At 50.5% G+C, this 15,516-nt stretch overlaps 1 protein-coding gene across 3 annotated transcripts in view; it reads right to left on the bottom strand.

Moving 5' to 3' along the window:
* The window catches only part of MRPL45 (mitochondrial ribosomal protein L45), a 41,171-nt gene extending 26,596 nt beyond the window's left edge, over positions 1-14,575 (bottom strand). Inside the window, exon 1 of one of the 3 annotated variants that reach the window (XM_030221008.1) lies at positions 14,509-14,575. In XM_030221008.1, coding sequence (XP_030076868.1) covers positions 14,509-14,529 — 21 coding nt within the window. In that variant the 5' untranslated portion in view covers positions 14,530-14,575. Of the gene's footprint in view, positions 1-1,361; positions 1,635-14,508 lie in introns of those variants that run through there. The other 2 variants (XM_030221006.1, XM_030221007.1) reach the window with 2 other exon arrangements.
* Between the last annotated feature and the right edge of the window lie 941 nt (positions 14,576-15,516).

The raw sequence follows: 15,516 nt of genomic DNA, 5'->3' as shown, positions 1-15,516 counted from the left end.
CACAGCATCCAGTCTCTAACAGTGATCAATCCATATCCAGAAGTTTCTAGCAAATCACAAATTGTCATCTATTACTTGTTACTCACTATTAGTGATAAGCATGGACGTTCCCAAAAAGTGTATAGACTTTTCTTCTAGAACTAATCATAACCCTTTTTAACTAAGTTATGCAAGCTGCCTTGACCACATCCTCTGGCAAAAAAAATCCCACAGCATGACTGCATGTCAAAATAAAAACTATTTCTCCATTTTGTTTTGTGTGTGCTACCTATTAATTTAATGGGATGTCCACTAGTTCTAGTACTAGTTGAAAGATCAACTATTTCTTACTTAACCATCCCACCCAATCATGATTTCATAAACTTCTATTACATCCCTCCTTGGTCATCTTTTCTACAAGCTGAGGAACCTTTTCTCCATAAGAAAGGAGATCCATCTCATCACTTTTGTGACTCTTCTCTGAACTTTTTCTAGTTCTGCTATATCCTTCTAAGATGGAACAACAAGAACTGCACACAGTACTCAAAGTAGTCTTACCAGATGCTGCACAGAAAAAGCCAGAGTGTTAATAACACTATCCATTCAACAACAAACTACTACTACTACTACTACTACTTAACATTTCTAGAGCGCTACTAGGGTTACGCAGCGCTGTACAATTTAACAAAGAGAGACAGTCCCTGCTCAAAGAGCTTACAATCTAATAGACAAGTGAACGGTCGGTCCGATAGGGGCAGTCAAATTGGGGCAGTCTGGATTCACTGAACGGTAAGGGTTAGGTGCCGAACGCAGCATTGAAGAGGTGGGCTTTAAGCAAAGACTTGAAGATGGGCAGGGAGGGGGCTTGGCGTAAGGGTTCAGGAAGGTTGTTCCAAGCATAGGGTGAGGCGAGGCAGAATGAGCGGTCAAACTAACTGGGCAACGTCATATTTATTTAGACTAATTCCATCCCCAGGATAAATAACTGCAGAGCTGTCAACTTATCCAATTCCAGGTAGAGACTTTGTGATCAGTCCTGGTATTGAACCTACATCCCAGAGCACCCTAGTATTTGTAGTCCAAGATTCTACCTATGTAAATCAATATTACAATTCCCATAATGCGGCAAATAAAGCTGACATAAATCCAATAAGTGACTATATTCTGTCCTGGGACTAGATAACTTGGCAGCTCTGGAACTGCCCCACGCTCTGTTCGGAAACCATAGTCTACACTGCAGTTTCGCAGCAATAAAAAAAAAACCCAACAACATTTAAAGTCCAGTGGTGACCAGTCAGCTACCCCCCACCCCCCGTGTATTTAATAATACTATTTATAATACGTGAGCAGTACCGACAACCCAGAAGCCGCCCCAGCCTCACCAGCAAACACAACGCCGCCATCTTGACTTGTGCAGTGCACGCCGGGACACAATTGTGAATGGGCAAGAAAGAATCCTATTAAACCTCCCTGGGCGAGAGCATGTAGGAACTTCAGTAGGAGGGCGGAACAAGGCAAGAGATGCTGCTGTGTGCCGTGCTCCGGTTCCCGGAGGCGAGCGGGGATAGGGTCGTGTCCGAGCAGCTTGGTCTGATTAGGAGAGAGCCTGCGGTTAAGCATAACCAGAGATATCCAACTTCATTGATCATAACAAAACGGCAGAGTCAAGAAAGTTAGATTGAGAACAGGTGCGGCATGACGTAAAACAATGAAGCCAATTAGGGTAATCCCCCTTTCCCTCGCCCGTAGCAGTCATCCCCGTTCACCCACAACAAAGCAAGCAAATCTATGAGCCGCGCTATCCACGTTGTCGTTCTTATGTTGGTAGCATTTTTATTTGATTTCTTTTATATTTGCAAACACGCAAGCTTGTGCAGCTTACAGATATACACAGAGGACGTATTGGTTTAATAGGTTAGAGTGGCAATTAGTTCTAAATAGTGGAGGAGTGGCCTAGTGGTTAGGGTGGTGGACTTTAGTGCTGAGGAACTGAGTTCAATTCCCACTTCAGGCACAGGCAAGTCACTTAACCCTCCATTGCCACATTGAGCCTGCCATGAGTGGGAAAGCACAGGGTACAAATGTAACAAAAATAAATAAAAAAATTTCATTTGGAGGGACTGGTTATAGGGACTCCCTGTTTTCGTGCACAGATGTTTTTCACCTAGTCAAACATCATGTTATGACTTGAGACAACAACCAGTCACGTATGTCGATCTCTATTTTTAAATTATCAGTGTGTTCTAACCAAATATTCTCAAGTAATTTGGAGGAAAAGCCTCAAACACAGATAAGTACTCCTTTGTTGATTCCAAATTAAGGGAGCACCATCCAATCATCGCTGGCTCAAACACCTCCTTTATTTATGGCTAAAGACCCTTATCACATTCAAATTCTTGTAATGTTGTTATAAGGATCACTTATCTTTTTTGCCGTTTTATACTTATTCAGTCTTCTTAACCCCGTCCACGGCCCAACTTCGGCCCGAGTTTCGCCTCCTGCATCAGGGTCCATGGTGTTTTCAGACTGTTATTCTCACATTTAGCATTTCTTTCTCTTTCTGTTATGAGAATCAGATGCTTAACATCTCTTGTAAAATATCACCAATTAGACATACTAGCTGACAGACTCTTAGACAATAACAACCATATAATAGAGAATCATAACTGGGCAGAGGTGCCATGGTCAGACTCACCTTCGCACTTCAATGGAAAAAGAGAATGGCAAAAACAGAGAACTGAGGACACTACACACTGCCCTAACCAGAAGAAAAGTGGATGACCACAGTTTCTGGTCAACATCGATTAATGACCAAACAAGCATAATACCCAGTAACATTCACTTCATAAGAAACTGGGACGAACTAAGGGCATACACACTAAATGAAACAGCTCCAATCAAAATTAAAACTAAGAGGAAACAACAACCGCTTCCCTGGTTCAACAAAGACTATTAGAGATGAAGAAAATGGTCCAAAAACAAAACAGACATGAACAAAACCACATAGAGGAAAGCCCTAAGGAAGTACAAACACACCATTAAAAGAGACAAAGCTGAATACTATAGCACTTACATCCACCCAGAAGAGATAAACACACAAAAAAATATATATATGTGAACTAATGAAAAATGTACTGAACACACAAGCTCTGCTAATGTCAAATGAAAACCCACCAACAGCAGACAAGCTTGCACAATATTTAAAAGAAAAAATAATAAAAATAAGATCAAACAACACTCAGATTTTCTACATGAATGTGAAATCAACGAAGACCACAACAAGGCAGACAGAACAGTGCTGTAGCTACGTGGGGCCTGGGGGTGCCTGGGTCCCGTAGATTCAGCCCTGGCCCCCTGCCGATGACCCTCTTGAACCCCCTCCCGCCACCAACCCTCCCCCGCCGTCGCATCAGGAACCTTGTTTGCTGGCGGGGGTCCCCAAACCCCGCCAGCCGAAGAGTCTTCTTCAGCGCCGGAGTGGACTCCGGCACCTTCGTTCAACGAAGTTCGTTGTATGATGATCAGCTGTTTCTGACGCCTTACGTCTGCACCGTGCATGTAGCCCCATGCAGGATGTAAGGCGTCAGAAACAGCTGATCGTCACACAACGAACTTCGTTGACTCTTCGGCTGGTGGTGTTTAAGGACCCCTGCCAGCAAACAAGGTACCTGATGCGGTGGCGGGGCGGGCGGCGACGGCGGGGGAGGGTTGGTGGCGGGAGGGGGGGTTCAAGAGGGTCATCGGCAGGGGGGTCCAAAGTGGTGGGCGGGCGGGGGGGGGGGGTCAGCGGCGGGGGGGGCGGCTAAACAGTGCCCCCCCACCTCTGGCCCCCCTCCTGTCGAGGTCTGGCTACGCCCCTGAGACAGAATCTGGTCCTCCTTTAAGATACCAATAAGCAGCTTAGTTAAAGCACTACTGACAAAATATGCACACACCAATTGCCTACTAGACAGTTGCCCAAACTACATGATGGAAAACCTACCAGATTGATTCATCAAATGCTTAACTGAACACATAGGGCTAGATTCCCTTCTGACAAGGGCAATATCATACTCACTCCAATCCCTAAAGACACCACCAGAAAGATCAATTAACTCACTACCACTGCTGACAAAAACAATGGAGGGACTAGTAGCACACCAATTAATGGAATACCTAATGCACTACTCAGTCCTTCACAGCTCTCAGTCAGGCTTCACACCATGCCATAGCATCGAAACAGTCATAACCACCCTGATCACAAAATTCAGAAGAATAATAAACCAAGGCCAGTCAATACTACTACTACTACTACAATTCAATATGTCAAGTGCCTTTGACCTACCAGATCACACAATACTAATGAGCCTGCTCGACAAGATAGGTTCAGCACCTCTGCTTTCCAGCTAGCCAGACCGCTGTCCACAGGTCCAGCACCTTTCTCCCTTCTGTCCACCTCCAGCACCTTTGCTTTCCAGCTAGCTAGCTAGCCAGCCCCCTTATATGGATCCTGCACCCCTTTCATCCAGTCCCCTTCCCATGGGTCCACCACCTCTCTCTCTTCCCTTCAGCCAGCCAGCCCCCCCCCCCCCCAACAGGTCCAGCACCTCTTTTCCAGATAGCTAGCCAGCCCCTCTCTTTCCTCCAGCACCCCCACCCCAGGGGTCCAGCACTTTTCTCCCTTCCCTTCAGTGACCCCCCCCCCCCCCAACCAGTGCAGCACTTTTCTCCCATCCCCGCCTCCAGCCCCTGGTTCGGCACCTCTGTACCTTTTTCCTCCCTGCTTCTGCTGCAAAGTTTGCAACTTACAGCATTGGCGCTACCCAGCAGTGATTCACACAAACACAGGCTTGCAGCAGCTCCGGAGTTCCCTCTGCCGCATCCCCTCCTAAATAGGAAGTTGCATCAGAGAGGGTGTGATGCGGCAGAGAGAAAGCCGGAGCCAGCCTTCCTCCACGACCCTCCAGACCGGTCAAGACGCATGGGTTATGTCCTCCTACCAGCAGAGGGAGACTGAGAAACACTGAGCTTTTGAATACTGTATATATAACCTGTGCAGTACATCCACTAGCCAGTATTTTCTCAGTCTCAGCAGAGGTAGATGGACAGCCTGTGCAGTCTTCAATAGTCTGGTGAGGTAGTTTGATTATTCAGTTGAGGAGTTTCCTCTCTTATTGCCTAAGTTATTAGTTTGGACTACTCCCTGTACGTGGTAAAAAAAAAAAAAAAAAAAAAAAAAGTGCTTCGGGGCCCTGGGTCCGGTGGGGCCCAGTTTTTCCCCCTGGGGTGTTACACCTGTGTTCAGGTCCCTCCCCCTGTGCTGCTCTCCTTGGAGATGCTGGCAGCATTGTGCCTCGGCTGCTTTCTATGATTGTAGCCTTGAGAGCCCCCCACTTTTCAGCTGCCAGACAGAAAGAAAGAAAGAAAAAGAAATTGGGTGATATCTCTTTAAGAGCCGTCTGAGGCTTTATGTAGATAGGAACGGACGGCAGGTTTGTTTCCTATCGCTAGCGAAAGAGAGCAGAGCGATTCTTTGTTGGGGGGAAGCTGTGAGAGACAGCGTGTGCGCCGCTCAGCACAGCGGGTGGTGTGCTTCGAGGGCATGGCAGGCAAACTTCTCCGCTGTCGCGCGTGCTCGCGCCGAGGCATAGAAGCGCCGGGAGGCCAGTGCCGTTTGTGCGGCGAACCAAAGCAGGCCTCGCCGATGGCGGCACCCCCGGTGTTGGTGGCGGAGGCCCCAGCTAGTTCGGGGGCATCGGGGACAGCAGGAGCACCGGCAGGGACGGTTTCAACAAATTTAGTTTTGGCGGGAACGGCCGCCATTTTGGATTCCGCGCGTCCCGCGGAATCAGCTGTTTTTGGCCCTGCTGCTCCCGGGTCGGCGCCGAAGGGGGTGCCTGAGGGTACAGGAGGCGTTGGTTTTCCTCCGGATTTTGTTTGGACCCTTTTTCAAGCCTGGAAGGCTGGTCCCCCATCTTTAGGGGAGGGGGCTAGTGCGGCGCTGGCGAAGAGGCCTCGGTTTGAGTGGGATGACGAGGAGGGGTTCTCCCCTGTAGGATCCGAAGGTGTTTTCAGTGATATTGGGGACCCTGAGGGGCTTGAGGGGCCTCAGGATCCGGAATTGGTGGTCCCGGGGGAGGATCCCTCTGTAGTGCGGATTTTTCACAGGGAGGAGCTTGCGGAGCTCATTGAGCAGATTTCTTCCACCCTCAAGTTTGATCAGCCAGAGGCGGTTTTGGGGGAGGCTAAACAGGTGGATCCCTTGGTTAAGGGGATTCAGCGGCAGGCTAGGTCCTTTCCCATGAATAAGGACATCCGGGATATGGTGTTTCAAGAGTGGCATTCGCCGGATTCTCCCTGTAAAGTGTCTAAAACTATGTCGAGACTGTACCCGCTCCCACAGGAAGATAGAGATGCCTTTAAGGCTCCCACAGTGGATGCAGTGGTGACAGCAGTTACAAAAGCCACGGCTATTCCGGTGGACGGGGGGACTGCTCTCCGGGATCCCCAGGATAGGAGGCTTGAGTCCTTCCTCAAGCGGAGTTTTGATCTGTCGGCCCTGGCCCTGCAAGCCTCGATTTGTGGGGGGCTAGTTGCGCGGGCGTGTTTCCGATGGGCCGAGAAACTGCTGGATGATTCGGTGGAGGTTGGGACCTCCGGGGTACAGGAATTAGCCAAATTGGAAATGGGATCGTCCTTTTTGTCTGATGCGCTTTATGATTTGCTCCGTGCTTCGGCCAAGAATATGGCTATGCTGGTGGGGGCACGTAGGGCACTGTGGTTGCGAGGTTGGGTCGCTGACGCGGCCTCCAAAGCTAAGCTTTGTTCGCTTCCTTTTAAGGGGTCCATGCTTTTTGGGGAGGATTTGGATAAGTTGGTGCGTGGACTCAGCGATGCCAAGGCCCCTCGGCTTCCGGATTTTCGTCCAAAAGGGGCGTCCAGGGGTACTTCCTCCCGAGGCAGGTTTAAGGAGGCTCGCCGGTATAGGCCCGGGAGGACTAGTGGGCCCTTTAGAGGTCGGTTCTTCCAGCGAACTCAGTCCTTTCGGGGGAATCGGCGCGGAGGGCGCGATTTTTCCGCGGGAGGACAGGTTTCGGGGCGTAATTCGCAATGAAGGTGTGCGGGCCCAGGCTCTGGTTCGGGTAGGGGCTCGGCTGAGTCTGTTTTACCAGGACTGGGCCCAAATCACATCGGATCAGTGGGTCCTCGAAGTGGTGCGAGACGGGTACGCTCTGGAGTTCGACGGCTCGCCTCCCGAAAGGTTTCTGGAGTCCCCTTGTCATTCAAGGCTCAAGCGGGCAGCAGTGCGAGACACTCTGGCTCGTCTGATCAGTCTGGGGGCGGTGGTACCTGTTCCCGCCGCTCAACGCCGCTTGGGCTGCTATTCAATTTATTTTGTAGTCCCAAAGAAGGAGGACGCCTTTCGGCCTATCTTAGATCTGAAGGCAGTCAATGCGGCTCTCAGAGTCCCCTCTTTTCGCATGGAGACATTGAGGTCGGTCATTGTCGCGGTGCAGGAGGGGGAGTTTCTCACGTCCTTGGATCTGACGGAGGCTTATCTACACATCCCCATTCGGGCCGCTCATCAGCGATTTCTGCGCTTTGCGGTGTTGGGAAAGCATTTTCAGTTTTGTGCTCTGCCTTTCGGGTTAGCAACGGCTCCTCGAACCTTTTCCAAGATCATGGTGGTAGTGGCGGCAGCCTTGCGGAAGCAGGGGATTCTGGTGCACCCGTACCTGGACGATTGGTTGATTCGGGCCAAGTCCCAGTCGGAGAGCGAGGTGTCTACGGCTCGAGTGGTGCAGTTTCTTCAGTCTCTGGGCTGGGTAGTGAACTTTGGCAAGAGTCACCTGGTGCCGTCGCAATCGCTGGAGTACCTGGGGGTTCTATTCGATACCAGGAACGGTCGGGTCTTCCTGCCAGGCCCCCGGATTCGCAAGTTGCAGGGTCAGATTCGTCTATTTCTGTCGGAGGCGGCTCCGACGGCCCGGGAGTATCTGCAAGTCCTGGGGTTGATGGCGGCCACCATAGAGGTAGTTCCGTGGGCTCGGGCGCATATGCGGCAGTTGCAGTCAGCTCTTCTTCGTCGATGGGCGCCCCTGTCGCAGGAGTTGGATGTCCGCCTTCAGCTGCCGGTAGCCCCACGCCTCAGTCTCAAGTGGTGGCTAGATCCAGGCAATCTGGAAAAGGGAATGCCGTTGGAGGCTCCGCAGTGGTTGGTTCTTGTCACAGACGCCAGTCTTCAGGGCTGGGGAGCTCATTGTCTCGGTCAGGTAGCTCAAGGACGCTGGTCTCAGGTAGAAGCTCAGTGGTCCATCAATCGTCTGGAAACCCGGGCCATTCGACTAGCGCTTCAGGCGTTTCAGAGTGTGCTGATGCAGAAAGCAGTCAGGGTGTTTTGCGACAACGCCACCGCCGTGGCTTATGTCAACCGTCAGGGGGGCACAAAGAGTCAGGCGGTCGCGGAGGAGGCGGCGCTGTTGTGTCAATGGGCGGAGGTCCATCTGCTGGCGCTCTCCGCGGCGCATGTGGCTGGAGTAGACAACGTGGAGGCAGATTACCTAAGCAGGCATGCTCTAGACCCCGGAGAGTGGTCGCTTCATCGGTCGGTGTTCAGTCGCATTGTAGCGGTCTGGGGACTTCCCGTGATGGATCTGATGGCAACGGCCCGCAATACTCAGGTTCAGAGGTTTTTCAGTCGTCGGAGGGATCCTCGAGCGGAAGGCATAGATGCGCTTCTAATGCCGTGGCCGCAGCAGTTACTGTATGTGTTTCCCCCGTGGCCGTTGGTCGGTCGGGTGATTCAGCGCATCGCTCGGCACCCCGGACATGTGATCTTGTTAGCCCCGAATTGGCCACGTCGGCCGTGGTACGGAGATCTGGTGCGGTTGGCGATAGCGGATCCTCTGCCGTTGTCAGATTCAGGGGTGTTGTGTCAGGGACCGATAGTTATGCCAGATCCGGATCGGTTCTCGCTTACGGCCTGGCTCTTGAGAGGCACAGGTTAAGGAAGAAAGGTTTTTCGTACAGAGTGATTGATACAATGTTGAGTTCGCGTAGGCAGTCCACTTCACTGGCGTATATCCGGGTCTGGAGAGTCTTTGAGCATTGGTGTACAGGTAGGCAGGTTCTTCCCTTTCGGGCGTCGGTGACAGATGTCTTGGAGTTTTTACAGGATGGTATGGACAGGGGTTTGGCCTTGTCTTCTTTGAAGGTGCAGGTAGCGGCTTTGTCGTGTTTCCGTGGGAAGCTCCAGGGAAAGTCGTTAGCTTCTAGTCCTGATGTGGTTCGATTTTTGAAGGGTGTTAAGTTACTGCGCCCGCCCCGGCGGCGGATGGTGCCTCCGTGGGATTTGAATCTCGTTTTGGAGGCTTTGGTGAGGCCACCGTTTGAGCCCTTGGTTTCTGTTTCAGATAAGGATCTGTCCCTAAAGACGGTGTTCTTGGTGGCTATTACTTCAGCTCGTCGAGTGTCAGAACTTCAGGCTTTGTCGTGTAGAGAGCCCTTTTTGGTTTTTTCGAAGGAGAAGGTTTCGTTGCGCCCGGTGCCGTCCTTTGTGCCCAAGGTGGTTTCAGAGTTTCATGTGAATCAAGTGATTTCTTTGCCAGTGTTGGGTGACTTGGCGGGGGATGCGGAGCAGCGTCGACTGGCCAAGTTGGATGTGCGTAGAGTCTTGCGCTGTTACGTCTCCAGAACTCAACACTATAGGCTTTCTGATCGTTTGTTCGTTCTCCATGGTGGTGCAAGAAAGGGCGCGGCAGCTTCCAAAGCTACGATAGCTAGATGGTTGAAGGAGTCCATTGCTTCGGCGTATTTGCTGAAGGGCCGCGTGGTCCCTAAGGAATTTTCGGCTCATTCTACCAGGGGAATGGCAACCTCCTGGGCGGAGAGTAGTATGATTCCTCCGTTAGATATTTGTCGAGCGGCGGTTTGGTCGTCATTGCATTCCTTTGTTAAACATTACAGGATTGATGTGCATGCCAAGGATGAGGCAGGTTTTGGAGCTGCAGTGTTGACCTCTGGCCTACGCGGATCCCGCCCTTAGGATCTTACTGCTTGGGTACGTCCCATGCGTCTTGACCGGTCTGGAGGGTCGTGGAGGAAGGTGAAATTAGATCTTACCTGCTAATTTTCTTTCCTCTAGACCCTCCAGACCGGTCAAGGCCCGCCCTGTCTGTACTGTAGGCCAGGAGGTCGGTTTGTCTGTTGTTCTATCTTGGCAGCTGTTGAGTGTGGTTTCTATGGTTTCAGACTTTGTTTGTATAAGTCTGGTCAGGTGTGACCGTGTTTGTTAGTCCACCTGTGGAAGCACACACAATTCAAAGGGCACAATGAAAGATATGAAGAAAGTGTCCAGTTGACAGTGACCGCGTACGGGGTTGTTAGTTCTAGTTGGTGTTTTGGTTTTCTCTGCTTTGTCAGGGTTATACTGGCTAGTGGATGTACTGCACAGGTTATATATACAGTATTCAAAAGCTCAGTGTTTCTCAGTCTCCCTCTGCTGGTAGGAGGACATAACCCATGCGTCTTGACCGGTCTGGAGGGTCTAGAGGAAAGAAAATTAGCAGGTAAGATCTAATTTCACCTTTGTGTTTGTGAATCGATGCCGGATTGTGCCAATGCTGTGAGTTGGAAGCAATGCGGCAGAAGCAGGGAGGAAAAAAAGATAAGTGCCGGATCCATGGGACGGGATGGGAGTGGAGGGAAGGGATCATTGGTGGTCGGGGTGCACCATTCCTGGGTGGGCCTTGGGCTTGAGTGGGCACAGTGGCGTTCCTAGGGGGGCTGACACCCGGGGCGGATCGCCGATGCGCCCCGCCCCCCCCCCCGGAACAGCGCAACGCCCCCCCCCCGGCGAAAGAACACCCCCCCCCCCGGGTGCACGACGCTGGGGGAGGGGGTGCCGCGCACCTGCCTGCTCTTCGTTTTCATGCTCCCTCTGCCCCGGAACAGGAAGTAACCTGTTCCGGGGCAAAGGGAGCATGAAAACGAAGAGCCAACAGACGTGCGGAACCCCCCCAGCGGTGTGCACCTGGGGCACACCGCCCCCCCCTTGGTACGCCACTGAGTGGGCCACCCATGGCCATGCCCCTGACGTGGTAGAAATGCCATAAACAAATAAATATATTGGACATTTTTAAATAAAAATGTTGTAAAAACAACAAAAGTCTGCACCCAGTTGCATACACACACACACGTGCATGTGCTATTCTGTGCCTAACGTTTTTATGATACCAACTAGTAAAAAAAGGCCCGTTTCTGACACAAATGAAACGGGCGCTAGCAAGGTTTTCCTCGGATTGTGTATGTTTGAGAGAGTGTGTGTGAGAGTGACTGTGTGAGAGAGAGAGAGAGAGTGAATGTGCGAGTGTGTGTGTGTGACAGAGAGAGAGTGAGACTGGGTGCGAGTGTGTCTGTGAGTGTCTGAGAGTGTGTGTGAGCATGAGAGTGTGTGCCAGGGCCCCCCCCTCCAAGTTCCAGGGTCCCCCTCCTTCCCGCCCTCTGAGTTCCAGGGTTGTCCCCCCCTCCCTGCCTCTGAGTTCCATGGTTGTCCCCTCCCTGCCTCTGAGTTCCATGGTCGTCCCCTCCCTGCCTCCCTCTGAGTTTCAGGGTCCCCTCCCTCCCCTGCATTATGCTTTCTCCCCTGCATTCATCCATATGCAGGCAACGTCCTCTGTGCCCTGCCCCCTCCATCCATCCATGTGCAGCATCTCTCCCCTGCCTCCTCCACCTCCCTCCGAGTTCCAGGACCCCCTCCCTCCCTCCCTCCCTCCGAGTTCCAATGTCCCCCTCCCTCCCTCCCAGTTCCAGGGTCCCATGGAACTGGGAGGGAGGGGGAACGGAGAACGTTGGAGGAGTGACGTCAGCAGGTGGTTACAATCCCAGTGACACACATTGGAACGTTGGAGGAGAACGTTGGAGGAGTGATGTCAGCAGGTGGTTATGATCCCAGTGAGACACATTGGAATGTTGGAGGAGCAAATTATTATCTACTATAATAAAACTCACCCTCAACGTTCTGAAGACAACGTTCTGAAGTCACTCAGCCACTCACTGAAGGGTTCATGGATTCATGGTGGTGAAGCCACAACACTGACCATGTCTCTCTGCCCCACCCTCGCATGACGGACCAATCAGAAAAAACACCCTCAACATTCTGAAACACAAAGGACCATCACAACACCGTTCCCAGGCAACACTAGGCAACGTAAGACGGACCAATCAGAGGAAACTACGTGACAATAAGGGAGGAGCATTCCCCAGCAGAATGGCTCATTATCTGTGCAGCACGGAGAGCACAGAACCACCGCTGGAACGAGAGAAGAATATTCCTGCTGTGGGTATGTGCAAAAATAGACCATGGGGGGGGGGGGGGGGGGGGAGAAATGTTTAAATGCCTAATGCCAGTACTGAAGAGTGCCAGAGGGCCTATAGCAAAGACTATATTTGGGATCGCTTGACATGGAGTCGGAGGAGCCGGAAAACAACGTGCCCGTCACCATCTGGGACGTGGGCGAACAGGACAAGCTGCGGCCCAGCTGGAAGGATTACCCGTGACCCAGCCAGCAGCAAACAGCGACCAAGGAAGGGGGAGGAGTACTCCTTCCCTGCCTAGGAATCGCTGGAGACTGGCTGCCAAACTAACGAAACAACCGCACACCGACGCACCACCTCCATCATTCGAAAGGCATCCACTCTTTCTTCAACAGAAATGCAAACTAATAATACAAAACAAACAAAGAATACATGGTTTCTCAGGCAGCTGCAGGTAACTCCCCACCCCCTTCCTCTTCCCCTTTTGCCGAAGCGGCCAAGGACGTGCCCAACCATCCCCAGCCTCAGGCAAGCTGTCTCCCACCTCGGGGATTCCCCGAGCACACAGAAAAAGACGGCGCTGATTCCTGCAGCGCATAAATGTTCCAGCATTCCCCTGCAGCCGGCCTGAAATGGTCCAAACATACCAGATCACCCCCAGACGGCCCGAGACCGTGCTCTTCTCCCTGCCGCCAACTTAAAACAACCATCCCCGTCCTCAGGCAAGCCGTCACCCACCTCCAGGATGCCCAGAACCCCAGCCCAATGGAAAAAGATGGCGCTGCTTCCAACAGCACATTTCTCTTCCAGCATTCCCCTACAGCAGCCCTGAAATGGCCAAAAAATACCAACAGACAAAGAACGTGCTCCTCTACCTTCCGCCCATCTAAAACAACACTGCTGCCTCAGCACAACACACAAAAAAAAAAACCACCACTCAGCAAAGGCTGACCCCCCTACAACCACATTTACATTTCACCAACAGAAACCCCCCTCCACAAACCTCCATGACAGACAAAACCACACACACACAATACAACAGAAACACACCCTCAAAGCCACACACCAATCCAACCCACTTTGCCAGCACAGCACAGCACAGCACAGCACATCCCACAACCCCCAAGCAAAAAAAACAAAACAAAAAAAGACACACATCAACAACCTGCACACACACTGCACCCTCACCACTCACACACACACAATAACTCTGTGACACATACACACACACACACACACAAAACCACATGCTAGCGCCCGTTTCATTGGTTTCGGAAACAGGCCTTTTTTACTAGTATTAGATATTTATGAGCAGAATAGCATTCAACACATGGGCAGATGTATGCACATGCAACTCTGATTGCTAATACTATTTTCCTATGCTCAGACCTATGTTTACATCAATTCTTAACAGTCCAGCACTTTGCTCGTTGTTCTAGAGTACATCATCCTCACCTTTTTTTTTTTAACTCATGATCTTTATAGAAGCTAGAAAAATAATTATGGGTCCTAAATGCAGTAAAAAAAACAACAACAAATACTAGCTGCAGAACAAACTAACCTTCTAACCTGGTTTTAAAGCCCCGACATTGTACTCAATCTTTTCATCTGTGACTATTCAGACATAAAGGTGCCAAAAATGTGGGCCCCTTGAATTCTATATGGCAAGACTTAAATTGCATGTGCTAATCCAGCTGTATTCTGGATATGTGTGTGCAACTTAATTAGTTAAGAAGCCAATCAGTGCCAATAATTGCCACTTAACAATCAATTACTGACACTAATTGGCATTAAAATTTATATGCACAACTGTATTAAGCATATTCTAGAACACGATGCGCGTAAATTCTAAATTGCATAGTTGAAAAGGAGACGTGGCCATGGATGTGGAATGGGTGGGTTGTGAGCATTTCTAAAATCTATGCTAGTGGTTATAGAATAATACACATGGCCCGTGCATAATTTTACTTGCTGTAACTGCCCGCAACTGAATTTAGTCATGCAGACAGGCGCTTGGTGTATTTTATAAACCAAGTGGAAATTTATGCTTACTAAGTACACCTACATTTAGGCGTACTGTATAAAATATACCTAGGCATTTATTTTTTTGGCACAGATTTCTCATAGAATTTATTTAAAAACCAGGCGAATCCTTTCAATGAGATCCCCTTTTAAGCGAGCAGAAAGGCAACCTGGTCAAAGAGAGGCATAGGAAGAAAAGGGCTCAGAGGATACCTTAACTGAGTCTGGAAACATCCCTCTGAGAGCTTGAAGCTTCTTTCAGTGCTACTTCCCCCTGCCCCTGTCAGCCTTTCTAGTACACTCAGAGGCGTAGCAAGGTGGGGCATTAGGGGAGCTCCCCCAAATGGACTTGCGCCAGCGCCTATTTTTCAGCAGTCTGTCACGCCTATGTAGTGCATGCATACATCTACGCTATCTGCTCTCCGCTCCCCTTGGCATCACAACCTGGCTATGCTTCTGAGTACACACCTACTCCCCTGCCCCCATCATGTCAGCCTTCCCAGCACATTGGAAATCAAAACACCTTTTTGTGTTCCTAATGGGACACATGTACAGACAGGTATCACTTCATTCTCGACTGTAACAGCTGCAAATAAAAGCACCCAGGGGCCCTGCACATTTCTGTCTTGTGACAACAGAATTTGAAAAGCAAGATTTCACTAGAGACTAAAATATCTCCTCTGTGCAGCTACTGTTAACACAAGTTGTTTTCCAAGTGTGGAAATAACATGAATCAAGAATGATGATATGGTAAAGTTAATTGTAGGTCAGATCTTGTGCTATTTACTTTTCCCCAATTACATGTCTTTTATTCTCTCCAAATTCACTTAACCAATTCATTGCATGAAGTGGCATGGCTATCATATTAGTCCACGTGAATAAACAGAGATAAAGATCTATATATATAAAAGGCACCTCCAACGTTCCACAGTGACAGTTGCTGGGAGAGCGCTCCGAACTTTACTCACACAAACTCGCAACCGCCTCACTGACAGACGGAAGGAGGGAGGGAGAGGACAGGTCTGGAACTCGGAAGGGAGCCACGGAGGGGGGGGTCTGGAACTCGGGAGGGAGGGAGGACGGTGGGGGGGAGGGGGAATTACCCTGCTAGCGCCCATTTCATTTTTCCCCGAAACGGGCATTTCTTACTATCTATATATATAAAAGGCACCTCCAGCGTTCCATTGAAGCCTCAAGCCGGAAACTTGAGGTGCCCGAGAT

Source organism: Microcaecilia unicolor, chromosome 12 (genome assembly GCF_901765095.1).
Source record: "Microcaecilia unicolor chromosome 12, aMicUni1.1, whole genome shotgun sequence".
Taxonomy (NCBI): Eukaryota; Metazoa; Chordata; class Amphibia; order Gymnophiona; family Siphonopidae; genus Microcaecilia; species Microcaecilia unicolor.
Note: the sequence above shows the minus strand (reverse complement) of the source record. Positions and strands in the feature narration are given on the sequence as shown.